This window comes from Falco naumanni, chromosome Z (assembly GCF_017639655.2).
Source record: "Falco naumanni isolate bFalNau1 chromosome Z, bFalNau1.pat, whole genome shotgun sequence".
NCBI classification, from domain to species: domain Eukaryota; kingdom Metazoa; phylum Chordata; class Aves; order Falconiformes; family Falconidae; genus Falco; species Falco naumanni.
This window is the reverse complement of record NC_054080.1, coordinates 24,325,557-24,347,685: the sequence shown is the minus strand read 5'-3', so window position 1 is coordinate 24,347,685 and position 22,129 is coordinate 24,325,557. Positions and strand designations below refer to the sequence as shown.

The following is a 22,129-nucleotide window of genomic DNA, read 5'->3' as shown; positions in this document are numbered from 1 at the left end:
CTGCTGGCAACACACTACCTAATGCAGCCCAGAATACTGTTGGGCTTCTTGCCACAAGGGTCAGTTGCTAGCTTGTTCAGCTTGTCCACAAGGACTTGCAGGTCCTATTCTTTCCAGCTGGATAGCCCCCAGCATGTACTGGTGCCCAGTGTTGTCCCTCCCTGGCGCAGGACTTGGCACTTCCCCTTGTTGAACTACATGAGATTCTCATCAGCCCATTTCTTCAGCCTATTCAAGTCCCTCTGAAAGGTGACTGAACCATATGGTGTATTGGCTTCTCCCCTGTTTTTTGTCATTGCAAATTTGGTAAGGGTGCACTGTGTCCCAGTATCCAGGTCAAAAATGAAGATGTTGAACAGTACTGGTCCCAATATTGACCACTGGGGTACCTCAGTAGTGACTTGCCTCCAACTTTACTTTGTGCTAATGGTCACAACCCTCCAGTGCCCAGCTGTTCCACCAGTTTTCAGTCCACATCGCTGTCCTGTTAGCTAACCCACACATTGTCAGCTTGTCTGTGATAATGCTATGGGAGACAGTGTTTGAGGCTTACTAAAGTTGGTGCAGAAAACATGCCTCACCCACCAAGTAGTCATCTCATTGTGGAAGTGTCAAGCCTGACTGCCCCTTTCTAAAACCCTGCTGACTGCTCCCAGTCACCACCTTGTCTTTCACATGTTTGGGAATGCTTGCAGGAGGATTTCCTACATCACCTTCAGTCACCAGGGATGGAGGTGGTGCTGATTAGCCGGTGGTTCTCTTGCTATTCCTGAAGACGGTGGTGACATTTGCTCTCCTCCAGTGTTACGGAATCTCTCCCTGCTGCCATGACCATTCATTAGTGGCCTTGCAATGGCATCATCGCTGTCTGTCAGCACCCATGTGTGCCACCCGTTAAACCATTAGGACTTAACCTATGTCCAGTTTGCTTAAGCTCTCCCTAACCTGGTGACTCCCCACCAAGGGTGAATTGTCTTTGCTCCAGACTTTCCTTCTGGTTTTGGGGACCTGGATTCCTGAAGGGTGTTGTTATTGGTAAAGACTGAGGCAAAGAAGGCACTGAGTACTTTGGCCTTTTCTGTGTCCTTTGTTATCAGGTTCCCTTCCTGATTCAGCAGAAGGCCCACATTTTCCCTAGTGTTCCTTTTGCTATTCATGTACTTATGGAGTCCTTGTTGCTCTTCACATCCTTGCATGATTTGGCAGCAAGTCTTTGTTCCTCAGTCATCTGACCCCACTTCTGCCTCTTGTACTCTTCCTTTTAACGCCCAGGTTCAGTTAGGAGCTTCTTACTTACCCATACAAACTTCCTGCTACCCTAGCTGTGTTTCCTACTTGTTGGGGTGGACCTTTCTTTTGCTTAGAGGAGGTGATTCCTGAATGTTAGCCAGCTGTCCTGCACCCCTTTTCTCTGCAGGGCTTGTATCCCGTGGGATTCTTCTAAGCAGGTACCTGAAGAGATTGAAATCAGCTCTTCTGCAGTGCAGGTCTGTGGTCCTGTTTTTTTGCCTTTCTCCCTTCTCTTAGGATCCTGAATCCTACTATCTTGTGGTCACTGTAGCCAAGGCTGCTTCAAACTTTCATGTCCTTGACCAGTTCTTCCTTTTTTTTTAAGTATCAGGTCCAGCACAATACCTCTCCTTCTTCACTACTCAGTCACCTGTGTCAGGAAGTTGTCATCAGAGCCTCAAGAAATCTCCTAGAATGTTTCATCCTATTGTTGCCCCTCCAGCAGATACCAGGGAGGCTGAAGTTCTCCACGAGGCCTGTGCATATGAGGCTTCCTCCAGTTGTTCGGAAAGGGTCTCATCGGTTTCATTTTCCTGATCAGGAAGTCTTTTAGCAGACATCTACTACAACAGCACCACTGTTGGTCTGCCTGCTAATCTTTACCCATAAGCTCTTGCCTGACTCCTGACTTCTCCTGACCCCAGGGAGGGCTCCACACACTCTAGCTGCTGTCTTTTGTAAAGGACAACTCCCTCTTCTCGTCTTAAAATGATGGAATTATTTAGCTTGGAAAAGACCTTTAAGATCAAGTCCAGCTGTAAACCTAATGCTGCCGAGTCCCAGTAAACTATGTCCTGAAGTGCCACATCTAAATCTCTTTTGAACGCCTCCAGGGATGCTGAGTCAGCCACTTCCCTGGGCAGCCTGTTCCAATGCTTGACCGCCCTTTCAGTGGAGAAATTTTTCCTGATATCTGATTTAAACCTCCTCTGGTACAACCTGAGGCCATTTCATCTTGTTCTGTAGCTTGCTGCTTGGGAAAAGACTGACACTCACTGTCTACAGCCTCCTTTCAGGTAGCTACAGAGAGCAATAAGGTCTCCCCTTAGCCTTCCCAGCCTGTCCTTCCTAAAATGTCTGTATTCCTCAATTGCAGCCTTCCAGTCATATGAATTATCCCACCACATCTCCACGATCCCAGAGAGGTCATAGCCCTGTGGCTGCACACACTTTAACTCCTCCTTGTTCCCCATGCAGCGTGCATCAGTGTAGAGGCATGCCAGAGAGACAGCCAAGCACACCAATTCCCCAGAACATGCTTGAGAGCTTTCCCCACAAGGCTGTTCTGCTTCCCTTATTCCTTATATGCCTGTGCTCAAGGGGATTCTACTTCGTCTGAATTGTGTGGATTGCCTTTGTGTTCCTACCAACCAGGGCACTCGTCTTGCCTGCCCTATCCCCAGCTTTCTTATTTGGTTGTTGAGGAATTGCTCTGTATACCATCATTCCTAGTTTAAAACACCCCCTACCTAATTGGCCAGCCTCTCAACAGGTATTTTTGCCTCATTTAGTCAGACACATCACGTCCCTGGTGTGTTTATCTCTGATGAAAAAAACCTCTGTATTTTGGATTCATTTAAGCTCAAGGACTCAGAACAGCATTGAGGTGCAGCTACGGAGTTAAAGAAGTTTTTGGTTTAGTTCTTCACTTCTTTCATCAGTTTATTTGGCTGATGAATACTTGGAAATTCTAATAAATCAAAATTTTGTTGTGGTGTGTCTTACTTGTAAAGTGTCTTAATGGCAGGTTGTATAGTTACATGTGTGTTTTAAGACAGAGTTACCAGGGTGCTGGTGGTAAAGGAGGCACTCATTACACACTTACTAATACTTCACAGTGTGTTTTAATCATTTCTAAAGGATGGCCATCTCCTATGGAAGACAGCTGGCTCTAATTCTGAAATTGCCTGGTGGCAAGGAGGGAAGGTAGTAGCAGTGAAACTGCAGAGTCCATATAACTGAAAAATACAAAGATGAGGCATTTGTTTTATTTTTATACTGTGCCTGGTATAGTGGTAACCAAATTGAATGTGCTTCTAAAGTTCATAAAGATGTAGTAACAACAATAATAAATACCATACCTTGTCTGCTGAATACAGTTGGTCCCTGTGGTGATGCCATTCACTGTGGAATCCAAGTGCAGTATGTCTTGGGGGACAATATCTGGTCTTACTGTGCACCATAAAAGTAGCTTTTGGAAATCAGTGAGCACAGAAAATTTTGGCACGTGTTCCTAAGGTTTGGCAAATTACTAAGTCGTGTAAATTATACTGGAAAAAGTTGAAGTAATGTACCTACAGTGATGGTGCCTTCAAATTTTATGGACTTCTGTTAGTTATTTTGCAAGATTTTTCGTAATGAAGTCTGAAATCTACAATCTACTGTAGAGTTAGACCCCTCCAAAGAGAATTTTTGGCTGTCAGGTACAAACATGACATTGCATAAAAGGAAAAAGCAAATTCTTGGCACGTGTTTCACCTGGGAGCTTCAATTTGTTATACTGGTACAGGCCTTTCTTTCATAGTATCTGTCATCTGAAATATGTGAAGGATTTTCAATGGGCAGTGTTGCTGTAGATAAAATGTAAGGGGTTTGTTTTGTACAGAGATTATGCTCAGCAAGCTTTAAACTTCAAAGTGTGATGGACAGAACTTTTCTCAAGGATTTGACTCACTAGACTTTTTTTTTCTCTTTGACTCAACCGCAGCAAAATCGTTTCAACCTTACGGTTTCTTATTTTGGTTGTTGTGTTGTTCTTTGTCTTACCTTCTTTCTTATACCAGTATGTGTTATCTGTAGTTTTCAGTATACAGAAAATAATAGAGTAGTTGACTATTGGGAAAAAAAACCCCAGTGGTTTAAGCATAAAAGAGTTTTCTCATAAATACACAAGCAGCTGCTTTGGCAACTCATGTTGACAGAGTATTAGATACAATTTTTTGTAACTTATTGCCATAGCAATAATTAATAAAAATTTTAAAAATAATCATAATTATTGTCATAGCAAAAACAATCAAGGCCTACTATGCTTGCAGATGCCATAAAATAGCTAGAGATTTATCATTTTTCTACTAGTAAATACAGGGAAATCAATAATTAACAAGTGATAATTAGTGTTGACTTCAGAAACACTTAAAGAATAGTGGCAAACAAGGTGGGAGCAGCAGCTCTATCTTCCTGTAATAGACGTGTGGCTTTCCACCATTTTGATGCAAAAGCATCAATTTGTCAATTGTCATACTCCATTGGAGTGACTTTTGTAGCGTGATGCCAGAATACACTAATCATAGGGGGCTCTAAAATAAGCCTCTGCAAAAATCACGCTTTAGAATAGATTATGCTGTTTAACCCAGGGACCTGTTTGCCATTCTCTAGCTGCTGTACCTTGTGGAGGTTGTAGAGTCTGCTGCTGCTTTTGGGCTTTGGTTCTTTGCTGATGTGGTTGTAATTTATGTATTTTCATCCACATGTCCTATGTTCAGTGTTAAAAGGTAATGTGAAGAGGGGGCATACTTGCAGGGGTTATGTTGTATTTACAACCACTGATCCACAGTCTGACAGATGGACACTAATTTATTTACAGTCATGCTATATCTATACAAAACCACATTTTAATCGTACATATGTGTGTTGATACATGTTGGCTTTATATTTTATATAATATGCATATATAATAAATATTTTTTCATACTTGTTCAACATAAATTAATACATCTATAATAAATATCTATTTATATAAAGAATCATTTTTCAGTAAATACCTGCTGTCTGCCACCTGTGTTATTGTTAACTCCTTTGGGCCAGTCTGCATGAAGGGAAAGCTTCTTGCTTCAAGTTACTTGAGTAGCTGAAGTGGTAAAAACTCTTCGCTGTGGACTTGCAGATTTGACATTCAAGCCCAACTGATGACTCCTGTGACAGTAACATGTGTGCTTGTTGTGAGTGCGTGCTATGTTTAAAGTTAGATAAGTGCTACTAGTAACTGTTAAAAATTGCCTTACGTTTGTAAATTCATTTGGGTGTTATGTTGACTACTTTGTGTATTGGGGTATTTTTGAGAGTGCCTGGTGAGAATGGGAAGCCACTTCATTCATAAACAGCACGTAGCAAACAAAATAAAGTGAACGGGAGAAGGACAGAGTGTCGAGAAGAGCAGAAGCTTTTCTTGTCAGGGAATGAAATCTCTGTGTTTGTACTCTAGATGCATCAAAACTAATAGATACACCATCATCACCACCCCAAAAAAACTGCTGCAAACCCAGGAGTGTTCTTGGAAGAGTAGTAGTATTCCCCTTCAGGTGACCAAATGGGTCAGAGCCCAGCTAATGAATAGTTCAGCTTTTTGCCTCTAGGTACCTTGAATACTACTTTCTTCATGGGATTGAAAATTACTGTCACTTGATGACTGGAAAATTCTGTCCTGAGTTGTACTGGAGGCTTGAGATCTAGAATTTGTCAAACTCATGATTACACTGTATTTGAGATTGAAGGTACCATGAGGCAGGGTTTCAGCATATCGTACATTATACTTTATTCAGCATGTAGTATGGCACAGCCTGGTCTTAAATGAGTCTGCATGCTTATTTGGGAACCATGATTTCTTTAGTTCTTGTATAATCGTCAATAACAATACCATTTCATACACAATGGCAGAGATGGCGAGTTATAAAATTGCAAATCACATTTGAAAGCATAGTGACACTGTCTCTCCTAAAATATTTTGTGAGTTTTGCTTTATGGGTTATTCAGTTTCCATAACTGAACATATAATACGAAGAAAAATGTTAGCCATTGTTTATTTCAGTTATCTCACGTTACTACTTTGTCCAATACTGCTGTGTTCTTTGATGTATCTTATTGCTAATTAAACTGTATAATTCCATTCTTTAAGTTTATCCCTGAATTACCGCATCACATGTATTTACTTAGTTACTGGTTTCTGAAATACTGTTCGTTAAATATTTTATGGGTTTGAGACTCCAGTGTCTTTATATGAACAAAATAGTAAGCCAGTGATACTGTGCGAGTTTGATCACCCAGTAACTAAAGAAGTTTCATTGTACATACATTGATGAAAAGTGTGTTTTTGCTCAAAGTTAAAAGAGAAATTTCCATAAAGCAAGGTGAGGCAGATTATGCTATCATAAGCTGTACTGCTTAAGAACATTGCAGAGCTGCATAGAAACTGAATTGAATATACCAAGTGTTAAACAAATTAATTGAGAGGGATACAAGAGTGTTGTATGTTAAGGTGGCAGCCTCTGAGTCTGAAAATAAGGTTTGGCATCAGAACTAATACTTTGAGAATAACCGTTGTTCAGAGGTAAGGTGATATTCAACTCCAGCCTTCAAGCCCCTTCCGTGGACAGGATTATCTATGTCTTTCTGAAAATCTGAAATATTTAAACACATTAATAGATAATACTGGATACTTCGCACAGTTCATTAGCACTGCTTGCTAATTCTATTTGCTTTATGAAAAAACTGTGTAAAGGCCAGATTTTTGTGTTGATCACACACTATCCCTCTCAGCAGCAGGGACACCATTTTTAATTTTCACATACATGTATTGAAAGCTGTGTTTCCTGAAGGAACTGAAAAAAGGAACAGCTAACCAGATCAGTTGAGTTTGTTTTGATGAAATATCAGATGGATTAGTATCAGGTTATATAAATTTTACTGCATCCAAGTGGTTATTCCTGCACTGTTTGTCCTTAAAGTTTAGAAGGACTCTTACAGTAGAGATACTCTTCTGTTCATGCAGAAATTATTCATCTTTGAATGCAAAGCTTAATTGACCTATGCTAGCTGTAGTCTGCAGTAAATGCACAGATCATGTGACAGTGCAGAGAAGACAGTTGTTTGTTCCAATTCTGTTACATTTCTGATAGCGATGTGAGCACAGCTGGTGGAAAATGGTGTTTCTGTGTGTCACAGCAAATCCTTTGTCTTGCAGGGCTATAATCCTCAGAGGACACGCTTCGCTTTCATCTTGCAGTTTTTCGAAGCTACTCAACCTCAGCTGTTAATTTTTGAGGCTAAGGGTTATGAAATGCGAAGTATTGTTCAATGGCTTTGTGAGGTTGCGGCATTGATGCATTCACAGTCTAGAAAGCTTTCGATGGTAGAATGTACTTCTTTTCTTTATGTAATTTCATAAACTCTTACATTAACAGAGAACACCTCAAAGCAAGCATGATGCAGGTTCCCATGATACAGAAAGGCAGAATGAAGGTCAAGGAGCAGCAGAAATCAGTGTGGCCACTAGCAGTACCGGTCAGGTAAATTGATGATTTTGTTTGTTGATAGTATAATTAAATATTTTAAATGTACAATGGTTATGTATGAGTATAATATACCTTATGGTGTTTGTGTGCTTGCTCATTTTAAAAAGATACGTTTTTCTTCTTTGCATCTATATGTGAGAAATTTCTTGTATTTATTGGAAGGAAATCTTTAGTAAGATGAAGTATAAATATTTGATAATGCAGGGACCATTTTTCTTTTGTTTGAATGATTAATGAGCCTAATGCTATGAAGGAGATAACTATAGAAAACATATTTTACTGCAGGTGAATTGTAATACTAGAAATATGGTTTAATTACGGGAAATTGTTCAGTTTTTCACCTTAGAAATTATCAATGAAATACCAGTGATTTTTTTTAAAATATAAGAGAACCAAATGGGAGGTTTGTTATTAATGTTACTTCAATATTTTTTTAGATAAAGCTTTGAAACAGTAGTATCTGAGGTAATCTGGAAGTGAGCTGAAATGCTTCTACATAATCTTCTGTTGCTGTTGCTTTTATCAATGAAATACATTAGTGGAATATTTTGAGGGGTGCAGTACGTTCTTGCCTTTAAAACAAGTATTTATCAAAATTAGACTTCTGTTTTTGGCTAAAAGTACTCTGATTTATTAGTGATCATTCCTTTCATGATTTCGAGCTATATCAGACATTCTCACCAGTAATTTGGGTTCTTAAAACTTCACACTACAAATTTAATATTTGAATTTATATGCAAAGTATTTTTGCTACTCCAGGGAAGTAGAATTATTTAAATATTTCTGAAAGTGTCTTGTACAAGAAGATTTATTAGAAAGATTTGTGGTTTGGCTAGAATATTTCACTTAAATAAACATTAAGCACAGCCCATAATTCTGCTTTTGAAGTATGTTTGATCACCATTTGAAATTAAATTCTATCAGGTGTATCTGAGCAATTGCTTGAGGCTTTGATTCTAATTCTTATGGCAGCTTTATTGTTTGGGAAGAAAATAGTTCAGTGCTGCTTTGGGGCTGAAAGCATAATGTATTTAAATAATTGATGCACTGTGGCTGCATCATCCATCTTTAGTGTATGAATCAGTTTTTTCTGGACAATGTATTTTCCAGGGAAGGAAGGAAGAAGGGTTTGTCATGTCTTGGCAGACCTATGCAAGTGGGAGATTAATTCATACTTCGTTTGAGGTCATGTGTTGATGATTTGTGCAGTTTTGACTTTTGCCTCTTAAAAATGTGTACATCACATAGATTGCTTCCTCCTGGAGGTGGATAGAACCAGGGTGCTGAATCTGTGTTAAAACAGACATCTGGGCATTATTTAGATTCAATGCAAGTCCAGACAGAGGAGGTTTAATGGATTAGGCGTAACATTTATTTCTGATAAACCAGCTCAATATACTTCAAGCAATCACTGTTCACTGGAGTGCATAAAGTTTCAACCAAATCATTCAGTTCTAATTGGTTTTGTAGTCATATAATCAATGTTAATTGAAATACTGCCAATTGAATCCGGGATTTTTCAGGATTATGCACAAAAGGTATGTCCTTTTGTGCACCATCTTTCAGATGTCTTGTCTTTTCCATTATGCTCACTGTCCTGCTGCTAAAGTAAATTTTTTTCATACCTTTGTTTTGCAAGTTTTGCAAAGGAATTCAGTGAGATTGAATATTTTGTTACGAAAATGTGCCACAAAATATGAAAATCACCTGACAGTAAATGGCAAGCATAGTAAAACAATGAGTGAAAGACAGTAAAACATAAAAGGAGAAAACAAGATGAAGTAGACAGGTAGGAGAACATTTTGTAAAAGAGGCTTCTACACAAGAAGGGTCCATGGAACATCTTGTCGTTTCCCATCTTCTCAGATGAATGGCTACACACCTGACACCAACTAGTTTGTTCACACCAGTCTTTGGGAGTCAGTAAGAAAACTTATTTACTCTTCATTTGGGCATCCTGGCATCCTCAAAGTAGCAAGGCCACATAATAGCTCTGAAGGAAATAGTTATCTGAATCAAAGCTGATACAGTTCTGGGGAAACAATAGGAAAATTATGCTATTTCTGTCTACACCATGGTGAATTTAATAGGTAGTGCTCCAAACTTAAGTCTTTTTTACTTTCTTGCACGCAGTAATGTACTGAACTTAATGGAGAATTCTGGTGTGTTACATTGAACCTGTATTTCTCAGAATGTAGTTTGAGGTCAAGATGATACGAAGGGATTGCTTGGTGCAAAAATCTGGGAATTTGTTCCCATATTCTTAGCGCTGCAGATTAAGTGACTGAGAAGACCCAATATAATTTTCATTCTAAGCTTTAATATTTTGAGTCATTAATAGAGAAAATAAGGGCTTTTTTTACATAGGAAATATATATTGGAATAAATTGTGTGAATTTAAATCGCTCTTGTTATGCTCTTAGCATAATACTTACTCTGGAACATGCGTGAAATGTTCTGGATTCAAATGAGAGATGAGTATAATAATGTGTGTTTTAAGTATTGCAGTATAACTAGAATTTTTTTCTGTCTAGACAAACACTACGTGAAGTTATTTCTATCTTTTACTTAGTCACTTTCAACTTCAAATTTAAAATGTTGAACTGTATGAACAGCAAATACTGAAAGAGGAATAGTCTTCTTTCTTCATGGTGCACCTAGAAAAAACATAGGAATTATTTTGAAGTTTCTTTCATACAGTTTTTTTCAGTGTTACATTTTTTTATGGAAAAAAAAAGATACACATTGATCCAGATAGTTTGAAAATGTTTTGCAAATTAAGCTAATAATTTCATGAACAGGTTTTAGCTTTTGTAGAGGATCAACAAAAGACTGGTGACTACCTCAGCAAAACAGTTTTCTGATACTAAAAGTGTTCGCGACTTAAATGTATAGTGAGTGCAAGGGAGGGATGTAGTAAGGGAAACTGCACAGGTAAGAAGCGGAGAAAAAGAAAGAAAACAAGAACAAAGAAAGAAAAAAGGCAAAGAGTGGATAAAAGATCATAAAAGGCAAAATGTAAATACATCAAGTGGATTAAAAGAGTACAAAGAGGCTAATAACTGAGTCTTGCTTAGTACAGGTAGGATCTTTCTATTTACAATTAATTTCTAGAAAAATACAGCAAATAGTCTCAGCATTATTTTATAGCTTTTCATTAAAAATTAAATAGATTCATCCACTCATAATTTGCTTTTGATATGGACAAATCAAGTAGGGAGTTACCCCTTGTCTAGATGAATCTCTTTTTATTTGTTAGATCTTGCATACCTGGTTGTGTTCTGAAGAAGTACAGGCTTACTTCTATGCACTCCGTAATCTGACATAAAAGTTGTGGCTGCTTTTTTTCCCTTCTGCAAAAATTATAATTTGTTGTGCAAACCCCACTTCTCCTCCTTCTCGGTGAAAATAGTAATTATGAAATAATCCTATTGAAAATGCAATGCTATTGAGACTTAATTTCAGGAAGAGAGGTTAATAAACCCCAGTCGTAACAGTAACCTCTAAGTAGTGTCACAGCAGAGGACCTGACTTAGCAAAAGTTAAGTTGACGGTTCATGACTAAGTGTTGAAACTGAATTAGGCAGTAGTTTTTTTTTTCACTCAGACTTTGTTTTATACTGAATTGTTGTTTAAATTTGTAGGGTTCTGCTGCTCGAATGGACCACGAGACAGCCAGTGTTATGAGCTCTAGTAACAACTATTCTGTTCCTCGTAGACTGACAAGTCACCTGGGTACCAAGGTAACCGAAGATTGCAAACCACAGGTCGCTAATGCTACATTTTTACTAATACAATAACCTCATTGTTTCTGCTAATAGTACTACTAATAGCTGAACAATCTATCCACGCATAGTAATTTTATGGAGTTAAAATTATAGAATTTTTTTTTCACCTTTTAAAATATATGCAGAGAAATCCTTATTTTTTTAACTTGATCAGTTAAGAGTTGTTACGGTAAGGAAAAAATAATTGCTAGAAATTACAAGAGTATCTAAAAAGCTTGTGGTATTGATTTATAATCCATGATGAAAGCTAACGCTTATAAGAGCAGTTCTTTGAATACTTTTCCAGAGTCTAAATCCATGAAACAGATGCAATTGTTAAGGAATTGAATGGATGACAAAAAAAAACCCCAAAGTTATGTAAGCCCTTCAAGGTGATGAATACCTGTTCACAAAAGACTGTGCTCAAAGTATGTGCAGCATGAAAAGAGAGGGGGTAGAAAAGGGGAAATCTGTAACACAAAATTGTGTTTATGAACCATTGAAGTTTATACTGCCTCTGGAATCGGCAGCAGTATAGACTGTCGGCGTGCTGAGCGCAGTCTTTTGGGAAGCAGATCCTGTTAGCTTGACATAGTATTAATTACTTGAAACAGCGTTACAATGTTGTAGTTTTGTTCCTGCACTGTATGCAAGTACCAAGTGGAGATGACATCAGCTAGTCTGTCTGTCTGCAAGTTTTCATTGCAAACTGTACAATTCCCAAAAGCTGCAAACAGGAGAGCCCTGCAGGTAGGGAAAGGGACTAAGTGTGAAAGGATACAGGCAAAGAAACAGGTTGAACTGAGTGTACTGTGGGTGGGAAAAGCTGACTATTAATGCCAGAGAAGAAGGAAAAAGTGTTAGAGAATCATAATGGAGGAATGCATTTACAAACTTAGAAAGAGATGTGTCTGTGGGCAGTGTGTGTATACAGAGACACAAATTTATTTTTTTAGGTTTTCCTATACTATTATTTGCTGCAAACTGAAGGCCAGATTTTGGTGGCTTCTTCAGCTTTATTCTCTGACAAAAACTTTAGCTTCCAAATCCAAATAATACTAGATTAAAGGTGCCACTGGAAATATCTGTCAAGAGGCATGCTTAAAGCAGACTCAATTCACTCTCCTTTAAGAATCCCAGTGGTTTATTTTAATGCTATTATTTGATTTTCGCCAGTCAAGAAGACAGGATCTCCAAACTGGGATGCTAGGCTGTCATAAAATTGGCTTCTTTCCAGGACTATTTCAGTGGATTTTGCATGTGATCATACAATTTCACATGTTAAGATTTCTAGTGCTTCAGCAATCCCATACTGTTTAGAGAAGTACATGTTAACAAACCTGCTGCTTAGTCTAGCCATTGCTATCCAGGTTTTTTGTAACTTGGTATTTGTACTCATCTTCAGGTGCATTTGAATTGTCTCTGAAGAAACCAAATAAAATCATTCATTGGTCTGGTAACCAGTGCAAATATCTAGTTACTAGTGGAAAACTTTACCTAACAGTCCAAAGACTCATTCCTCCTTAAAAAAAACAAAAACCACACTGCTACTTTACAATTCCCTTTGATAGTTTCTTTATGTTGTGTTTTGATTTTGAATGTTTCTGTTTATCTTGGCTTTAGGAGTTCGGAGTTTCTAGGTAGTATCTAAAATCATCCTCTACATCCTGTTACTCTACTGAAAGTTCACTAGAACCAAATGCATTTCTTGATGTAAAACCATTACTGAAGAAAACAAGAGTGGGAGAGACAAACCAAAAAGTGCATTGACCACTACATTACATGACGGCCAAGGGAATCCCTCAAAAACTGCTGTTTTTTGATGAGAAATTTGGTTACTCCAAATTAAATGTGTAATGCTGAGTTTGCATGCCCTGATTTAATTTTACAGATGCTCAGTATTCTATTTATGTATTAAACGAGCATTTGTTTGCTTTACTGGTTTTATCCCTGTAAACTTGAAAAAGTGTTAATTTAACTCTTCAGTTTTGCATTTGCAATAAATAATCTCGTCCATATGCAAATTAGTCATTGTAACAAAAAATGTTAATTTGAAGAAGTTTTAAAGGAAAACTTTGAAATACATGGTTGGCAGGTTTTTTAGCTTAATTTAAACTTAATAATTCATGTAATCATCCTTATCCTTTGTCTAGAATTATTGTATCTAATACCACACAACAAAGAGTTTTTCACTGAAGAGCATCTTTACATGAAAGTGTGATTCATGCAGAACGCAGGTTTTTTAAGATAATTAATTATAAGTACATTTTTAGATTTCTCAAACTGAAACACTTTCATTAGCATGTTTATTTAATCTTCTTGTACAATGGAAATTTGGATGTCTTTGCTATTGGTCGTAAAGATTAATACAGTTACATACAGCTACCACCCACTTCTTCTGGCCATTTAACGACAAAGTAAGATTTATTAATTATGAAAGCTGAAGTAGTAGTAGTATGTAGTTATTTCTAAATAGCACAGGGGTTTTGTGCCATTAAATAAGGGGGTTTTGCTCATGTGTACCATTCAGATTTCATTTCAGCTTAATTTGATGTGTATTTTTTAAATGTAACTGTATTTTTAAAATCATTTGACCTGCAGGTGGAAATGGTGTATTCATTGTTATCAATGCTTGGTACTCATGATAAAGATGACATGTCAAGAACATTGCTAGCAATGTCTAGCTCCCAAGACAGCTGCATAGCCATGCGTCAGTCTGGATGTCTTCCTCTCCTCATCCAGCTTTTACATGGCAACGATAAAGACTCTGTCTTGTTAGGAAACTCTCGTGGTAGTAAAGAGGCCCGTGCCAGAGCCAGCGCAGCACTGCATAACATCATTCACTCCCAGCCTGATGACAAACGAGGCAGACGGGAAATCCGTGTGCTCCATCTTCTGGAGCAGATCCGTGCTTACTGTGAAACGTGTTGGGAATGGCAGGAAGCACATGAACAAGGCATGGATGAAGACAAAAACCCAAGTAGGTTCTGCAAGCCATATAAAAATTTTTCAAGGATATATTGAAAATAGTGAATTTGCAGAAAGTGCAACTTTAATCTGACTTCTTGTTAAATGTGAGTTTTCCTATATATATGTGTGTGTATGTGTGTATAGATTGTATTTTTTTTTAGTTGAGGTAGTGTTAGGAAATCTTACCTGTTACAGTTATGATACCCAATTTAGAAACTTGTTATTTAAATCATAGACCTTGGTGTGCTTTCCAGATAATAGTTCTAGTGGTTTATATTTATCATGTGTAAATCGATATTGAATATGTACTCCATCTATTTTATGTTTTAATGAATAATGAAGCATTTAGGTAAATAATGCCAAGTTGTTTTTCATACAGGTGTATTCAGGAGATGGCACATTTCATTTAGGACAGGGACAGAGAGCACAAATTAAATAATCTCAGTCTATTCAATATCGTATGAACTGTTATTTATAATGCATGTAAGAAAAATTTCAGTATTAAAATATGAAAGTGACACCGTAAGGGAGCTTTCTCAGGGAACAGTCAGAAAAAGGATTTAACCTTCTGCATTGCTTAGCTGCTTTTATGAATTGAGGGTATTTTGTGATACTGGCTGTAGGTGTCTCTTGACAGACGTACCACTGAAATCAGTGGGCTTTGTCATGGGTTTTGGAGTTACTGCAAGAGCCATTTAGCAGGAGCAGTGCTCTGAAGATGATGTACTGATGTACCGATGTACAGATACCATTCGAGCATTAGCCAGAATCTAACTCACAAAAATATGGACTTAAAACCTCTCAGTTAGAGAGTCATAGTATACTGTAGGTTGGAAAAGACCTTTGAGATCATCCAGTACCAAAAAAAAAAAGAGTTTAATTAACCATTCATAAGGACATAATACCCAAAGAAACAGCATCGCATTAAGTGACATTATTTAATACCATGAGAATATTTAACCTTACTGATTTGTTTCACTAAGATTATTAATTTTTTAAAGTAATATGATAATTTTTGTACTGGGAGTCATATGTCTTAATGCATACATTCAGGATTCTCCCTAATTTCTTTTTAGCATCAAATATATTTCTACTACACACATTTGTTAGTAACATTCTTAACTAATTGTCTGTTCGTGGATTACTGGGAAAATACAAACTCTGAACAAAACTGATTTGTTTTAAGATTAGATTTGCTTTGGGGTACTTAATAATCTAGGCAAAATCGCCTAGGAAATACTAATTGTTATCTATTTCTGGATCAGTGCCTGCTCCAGTGGATCATCAGATCTGTCCTGCAGTGTGTGTTCTGATGAAACTTTCATTTGATGAAGAACACAGACATGCAATGAATGAACTTGGTAAGGCCGAATGTATTTCTCTTGACTTCCTTCGGAAAGCTTTCTGGAAATGCTCACACTTGCCATGTACCTCACTGGTACATTTTTTACTCCTTTTTTTACTACTAGTTTAAACAGATCATCAGTTTGTGTCAGTTTTTGCCCTCTAAGCGATGAATGCAGTTTAAATTAACCAGACCATATTGCAGTAGATAAATTTTGTCAGTTACACTTCCTGGGATGAATTGTGAATTTTGGAAGAGCGTAATTATTATGGAAATATGTGCAATTTTAGAAGTATTGGACTTATAATGGAGACTACTTTCAATGGTGGGAGGTTTTTTATTGGTGTCTTGCGTTTGTTTTGTTTGTCCTGAGTTGGTTCCTGTTTAACAGCCTGAATTTTTTAGTTCATGCTCAGTAAATTCTGTGCATGGAATTTTCCTTAATTTGCCAATTTCATAATCAACGAAAATATTTTATTTATTTTCCTCAGAAAATAATTTCAGTGGTAATAATTAAATCAGTAATACTCAGATTTACTAAATAGCCTTTTATGTAGCTGGTTTGAGTTAATTGGTAAAACATGATTTTGGCTGGGTGGAATTAAAAGATGAGTGTACTGCTAACTTTCTCGTAATTCCTCCTGTTCCCATTTTGCCCTGAAACCTCAATGTCGTGTTATCATACCTTTCAGCTGTTACTAAGTACAAGGTTCAAGATCCAGAGTCAGTATTTAACAGTTTATCTCTCTGAGCATTCTGGTTTTCGGTTGTTTGACATTTGTTGTATACATAAACATGCACTTTGTTCCTTGGTATGTATGATAGAGTACAGGTATTATTTATTTTCTTGTTTGTTTTTAAAGGAGGCTTGCAGGCCATTGCTGAACTGTTACAAGTGGATTGTGAAATGTATGGACTTACAAATGATCACTATAGTGTTACCTTAAGGAGGTATGCTGGAATGGCTCTGACAAACTTGACTTTTGGAGATGTGGCAAACAAGGTAAGAGTAGAATTTTAAACACAGTAATTTCAATTAATGTTTGAATTGTAATTCTCAAGGTGGATGATGAAAGTCTCCAGGATAAGTTACTGAGTTTTGAGCTCAAGACAGAAGTTCAAAATATCTGTCATTACATCCTGTTTCTGACAGAGAGCACCAGAAACTGAACTTTGTATGATGCAAGTATAGTATCAACTCTCATACTAAATTAAAAAAACTTAACATCACTGAAAGTAAGGATTTTATCTATTGGCTTAATTTTTTATGAGCATTAGATTAGTATAGCACATAATGACTGTGGAACAAAGATTACAGGTAGTGGCTGTTTTTTCCGAGAATGTTGAACTAATACTGCTAATTGAGTCAGATTTTGTAAAGTTGTCAGTTACTTAACAATACTACTACTTTCTGAAATCTTGCAAATTTCCTCTTCCTTCAGGCTGGAGCTTGCTTTTAAATATTTGGAATGTATCTGGCTCATAATGGGCACTACTTCAAATTATTATAAGAGAAAGTAGGTTCTGTAATTTCTGACAAGGGCCCTGCTTTCAAAAGATTGAAAGTTTCAATTATTTCTTGCCCCAGAGTTTGCCAAGCTATGGAACTTACAAATAACTTTGTACTGAGAAGACTTTTATCCTTCTGCTCTAGAGGAAGACATTTCAGGAGTGAATGGAAATAACAGGCTTGTATGACTTGGGTTTTGTTCCAAGTTTTAGCCAAGAGTAAAGCATAAGTCCTTGCTTTGGATTGCATCATAGAATAGTTTGCCTTGGAAGAGACCTTAAAGATCATCTAGTTCCAGCCCCCCTGCCATGGGCAGGGACACCTTCTTCCAGACCAGGTTGCTCAAAGCCCCATCCAACCTGGCCTCGAACACTTCCAGGGATGGGGAATCCACAGCTTCTCTGGGCAGCCTGTTGCCCAGAAAATGAATTGCTTCACAAAAGATTTGCTCTTTATATCATGCAATTTGTAACCACTACGGGGCTGCAGTTACTGGTTTTATAACATAAACTAAACTACTCAGAGATGTAAATGTACATGTTGTCCAGCTGATGAGTAGTACAGCTTTAACATGTACTTTGCTTTTGAATAATTTTGAAGTGTGCTTCGTCACAATTTCAACATAAGCCTTACATTTTTTTCAATTGCTGTTGTATTCTGAAAATGTTACTCTTCAGATGTCAGAAATGTTGTTATATTTGTGTCAGTTTTAAATACTCATATTACTTTTCATGCTATGTTTATTTGAAAGAAAAAATAGAATTGTGACACTCGATAGATAGTAGGTAATAACACATTGCCAGCTCAAAGGTGATTTTTCTCTGGCACGTGGTCAAGAAGGCTGCTAAGGTAGTAAAGTTCCCAATGAAGTCCTAGACCTGTTGTCAAAAGTAGGAAATGTAGCACAATTTTACTGCTTATGTATTGTCCAGAATAGAAATTGATAGTTACACTTAACTTTTTAGTAGTTGTAAACCAGATATTTATTGTTGGCAACATACATTACTAAGTTTTTATTGAACTTCAGATATGATCAGCTTAAGATATCAAAACATTGTGCAGAAGCAAGCCACCTAACCTGTTGTTAAATAGTATTAATTTTATTTTCTTGCTCTGATTCCTAACAGGCTACATTATGTTCTATGAAAGGCTGCATGAGAGCTCTTGTAGCCCAACTAAAATCTGAAAGTGAAGACTTACAGCAGGTACCGTCCTTTTGAGATTAAGTACCTCTTTGGCTTCGGCATTTCCATCACTTTTCATCCTATGAATTTCACTGCATTGTATTAAAATAATGTATTCCTTTTCTAATATTTACCTGCCTTCTATTCATCTAGTCTTGCAACTGGTTATTTTTATACTTTAATTCTATCACATTCATGAAGTTGAAGTAAGTACAACTTCTTGTAAAAATGCTTATCTGAGGGTCATGCTCTGTTTTTTCACCAAATCACGCATAGCACATGGATCTGTTAGTGGAAGTCCAGTTCTAAAGATAGATATGAGTGATCTTAGACTCTCTAATTTAGTTTACTAGTGATGGTGCTAATGGACTGGGATTACCCAGAGAGTTAATACAGTATTGCAGTTCCTCCTACTCCTCCTACAAGTTGCAGCAAGTAAACAATAAGGGAATAATAGTAGATGAAGCTGCATTTTGAAAGAGAATGTGCATTTGATTTGACGAGTCATACATAACTACCCTTGACATCAGCACCTCCCAAAGAAGTTTTCTAAGTATGAGCAAGATGTTCAGTGTGACACCTGAGTGTCTCTTCCAATGGCTCCTGCTGTGTAAAGAAAACAGCCTGAAAATAGGTGTCTTCAGGAGGTGCTTAGGGTGATCCTGAGAGTTGGGACTGCAGAACTGTTCTTCATTGGTATGGAACTTGTTTAATATTATTAAATATTAAATTACAGTTCATTTTAATGAATATATCGTAAACGAACTGGAACAGCTTTTGGAAAGGAAACCCCTGTTTTCCTTGCAATTTGAGTGAATTACCAGATAAAAGAAGAATTTTAAGTAGAATTTACTTCATCTCTTAAAACACAAAAAAATTTCTCCACTAAGGAGGAACTAGCTAGTTATGACTTACAAAATAATTAGAATTACAGCAAAGGTTATTGGGTAAACTCTGATTTGGTATTGGGGCAGAAACTAAGTATACTTACTATTAGTGACAAGGAAGTCACGGATGCATGGGCCCTTTGACCCGTGGTTTGTCTCCAGCCACTGGTATGTAGACCATCATACATATGCATGCACACAAAGAAGTCCCTCACTCAGGAAAAGTTAGAAATGGTTTTTAATAAGAACATGGGACAGACTGCTTATTGGGCAAAGGGCCTGGCCATATAAGCGTATCAGCCAGCTGACTGTTTAGGTGCAACTGTGCCTTTCTGTCCTCTTATCCTTGTTCTTTACCCAATATTGTACCACTCCAAATCACCTGGATCCATCCTTTTTCCTGCTTTTGGAACCTTTGGGTCCTCCCATCCCATACTAAGTCTTCTGCAATTCCAGAATGCTCTTCCCTTGAATACCATAAAATGGCCCACATCCCTAGGTCAGGACTTCTGGACTGACCTGCCTTGGTCCAGAAGGTGCAAAGAGCTCTTTCGTTGACTTCCTTGAATGGGTGTCACACCTGGGCCATGGGGCTGCAGAGCTGCAGGCAGAGCCCTGGAAAGAGCCTGGACAGGGTGCCCCCCCCCTCAGAGCCCTCAGCTTGGGTTCCTGCCTGCCCTTGGGCCCCTGCGCTCCTCTGGGCATGTCGAGATGGGCCCCTGGTGAGATGATGGCTCCCGGACCCACCACAGGAGCCGCCAGGGAGGGGTATCACTGGGCTCTTCCATCTGCCACTGCCTCCCTGTGCTCCCTCGTCCGTGTGAGCAGGGGAACGTTCATCACATAATCTAACAAGCTTATGCACTTCCGTGACAATGAGAACATCCATAGGTAAACGTTTTCTATCAAATACATTTCACGAGGAATAATACATGCTTACTGCAGCCCATAAATGGATGGTGTTTAGTATGTACAGGTTGTCCGCTATAGTGACGATTCTACCTCAGTCTAGCTGCTGCCGAGGACAAGGACATAGGCTGAATGGCTACTCGTTTTCTGTAGATAACTATTCTGATTGTAAAAGACACAGTGTATTTTTTAAAGGCTTTAAAAAGCTTCATAAACATTAATCACAGTAATCATACCATCTGAGAGACAAGCAAAATGTTAACTGTTCTATTTTACAAGCAGAATAGCTGAGAAAAAAATGATATAAGTAAGTATCTCCTGAGATTACGTAGGTCTACTGCAGACATCAGAGTAGAGCACAAATCTGAATTTTTGGACCAGTTTTTCAACCAGCTTGGAAAACAGGGAACCTGATTTTGAATCTTTCTTTTTAGGTACCCACACACAAAAGCCTTTGATCAGACTTCATACGGAAATGTTAGAACAGTCTAGCAGACAACACAACAAAAAGCAGATTTGAGCAAATTTTAGTTCAGATACTGAACGTGACCACTGTTAATCCATAGCATTCCAGAAATCCAGAAGGAAAGTCTGGTAACCTGCTAAAGGAGCTATATTGAAACACATTATTTTTCTTTTATGTGTTGCAGGTCATTGCAAGTGTGTTGAGGAACTTGTCCTGGCGAGCAGATGTAAACAGTAAAAAGACTCTAAGAGAAGTTGGAAGTGTGAAAGCATTGATGGAATGTGCTTTAGAAGTTAAGAAGGTATCATGTATAACTGATTGAGATAAATTTTGGAAAGATTGCATTTATTTTACACAAAACACAAATACTGTCCTTTTTTTGATAAGAAGTTGGTGAAATATTTGGGATGATTTAGGTAGAAGTATTTAAGATATTATTTAAGATATAAAGAAGGTTTGAAGAGTAGAGTTGCTCTGACTTAACATAGCAGCAGACCACAGTGCAGCAGTGACATCTCAATACCACTAGTATTTCTGTAATTTTTTATTTACGAGGGTTGACAGCTTTTGCCTTTCAGTTTTATGAGCTGTGCTGTTGAAACAGCTGTTTTTAAAAATTTTGCAATTTAATAAAGCCTCTTTTGAGTTAGTGAATAGATAACTACAGCCAGCAAGTATTGTGGCACACATTTCCGAAAACTTTGAGGAAAGCAATACCAAATCCATAGCTGAAGGAGAGAATCAAACAGAAGTATTTACATGTGCACTGCTGCCTGCATCACGCTTACCAGCCCATAAAGTAGAAACTGGAACGTAAAATAACTCCTTGAAGCTAACTTAATTTCTGAGAGCTTGTGATCAATAGTTGAAAACTTCTGTAATTTTCTAAATATGTCATTTTGTTATTTTCCTAGGAATCCACCCTAAAAAGTGTTCTGAGTGCCTTATGGAATTTGTCAGCACATTGTACTGAGAACAAAGCTGATATATGTGCTGTTGATGGTGCTCTTGCATTTCTAGTCAGCACACTGACATACCGGAGCCAAACAAACACTTTAGCCATTATAGAAAGTGGAGGAGGAATACTAAGAAACGTTTCTAGCTTAATTGCTACTAATGAGGACCATAGGTAGGTATATTTTTTCTGAAAATCTTCAGCAGTTCCACATGTGTATTAGACAGCTTCTGAGTCTTAATATGAGTGCATGTACTAAGTATGGTAGTTAAGTACGGTTAATTTTTAATGCATTTGATAAGGCAAGTATTTCACTTAAATAACAGGAAAGTGCGAAGAGGTTAAGACCTACTGCTTGTTAATGGTGAACTGTACTAAAAGCTAACTATTCGTATTTGTAATAGGATTTGATTAGCATTCAGATGAAAGCTAGAGGAAATATGAGATAAATTTGCACTGGAGAACTCATGATTTTCCTTCTAAGGGCAAAACTTGCCCCTAGTGTGATAGGTTTTTGTTTTGTTTTGTCTCTTACCCTTCTTAAATGCCACTACTGATG

The 22,129-nt window shown here is 37.6% G+C and overlaps 1 protein-coding gene across 4 annotated transcripts in view; it reads left to right on the top strand.

The window, feature by feature from the left end:
* APC (APC regulator of WNT signaling pathway) overlaps nt 1-22,129 on the top strand; it is a 103,408-nt gene that overhangs the window by 68,597 nt on the left and 12,682 nt on the right. For 3 of the 4 annotated variants that reach the window (XM_040580270.1, XM_040580271.1, XM_040580273.1), the window contains 8 exons: nt 7,467-7,571; nt 11,222-11,344; nt 13,946-14,324; nt 15,580-15,675; nt 16,523-16,662; nt 18,297-18,374; nt 20,800-20,916; nt 21,530-21,744. In XM_040580270.1, coding sequence (XP_040436204.1) covers nt 7,467-7,571; nt 11,222-11,344; nt 13,946-14,324; nt 15,580-15,675; nt 16,523-16,662; nt 18,297-18,374; nt 20,800-20,916; nt 21,530-21,744 — 1,253 coding nt within the window. The remainder of the gene's footprint in view (nt 1-7,466; nt 7,572-11,221; nt 11,345-13,945; nt 14,325-15,579; nt 15,676-16,522; nt 16,663-18,296; nt 18,375-20,799; nt 20,917-21,529; nt 21,745-22,129) is intronic. The other variant, XM_040580272.1, reaches the window with a different exon arrangement.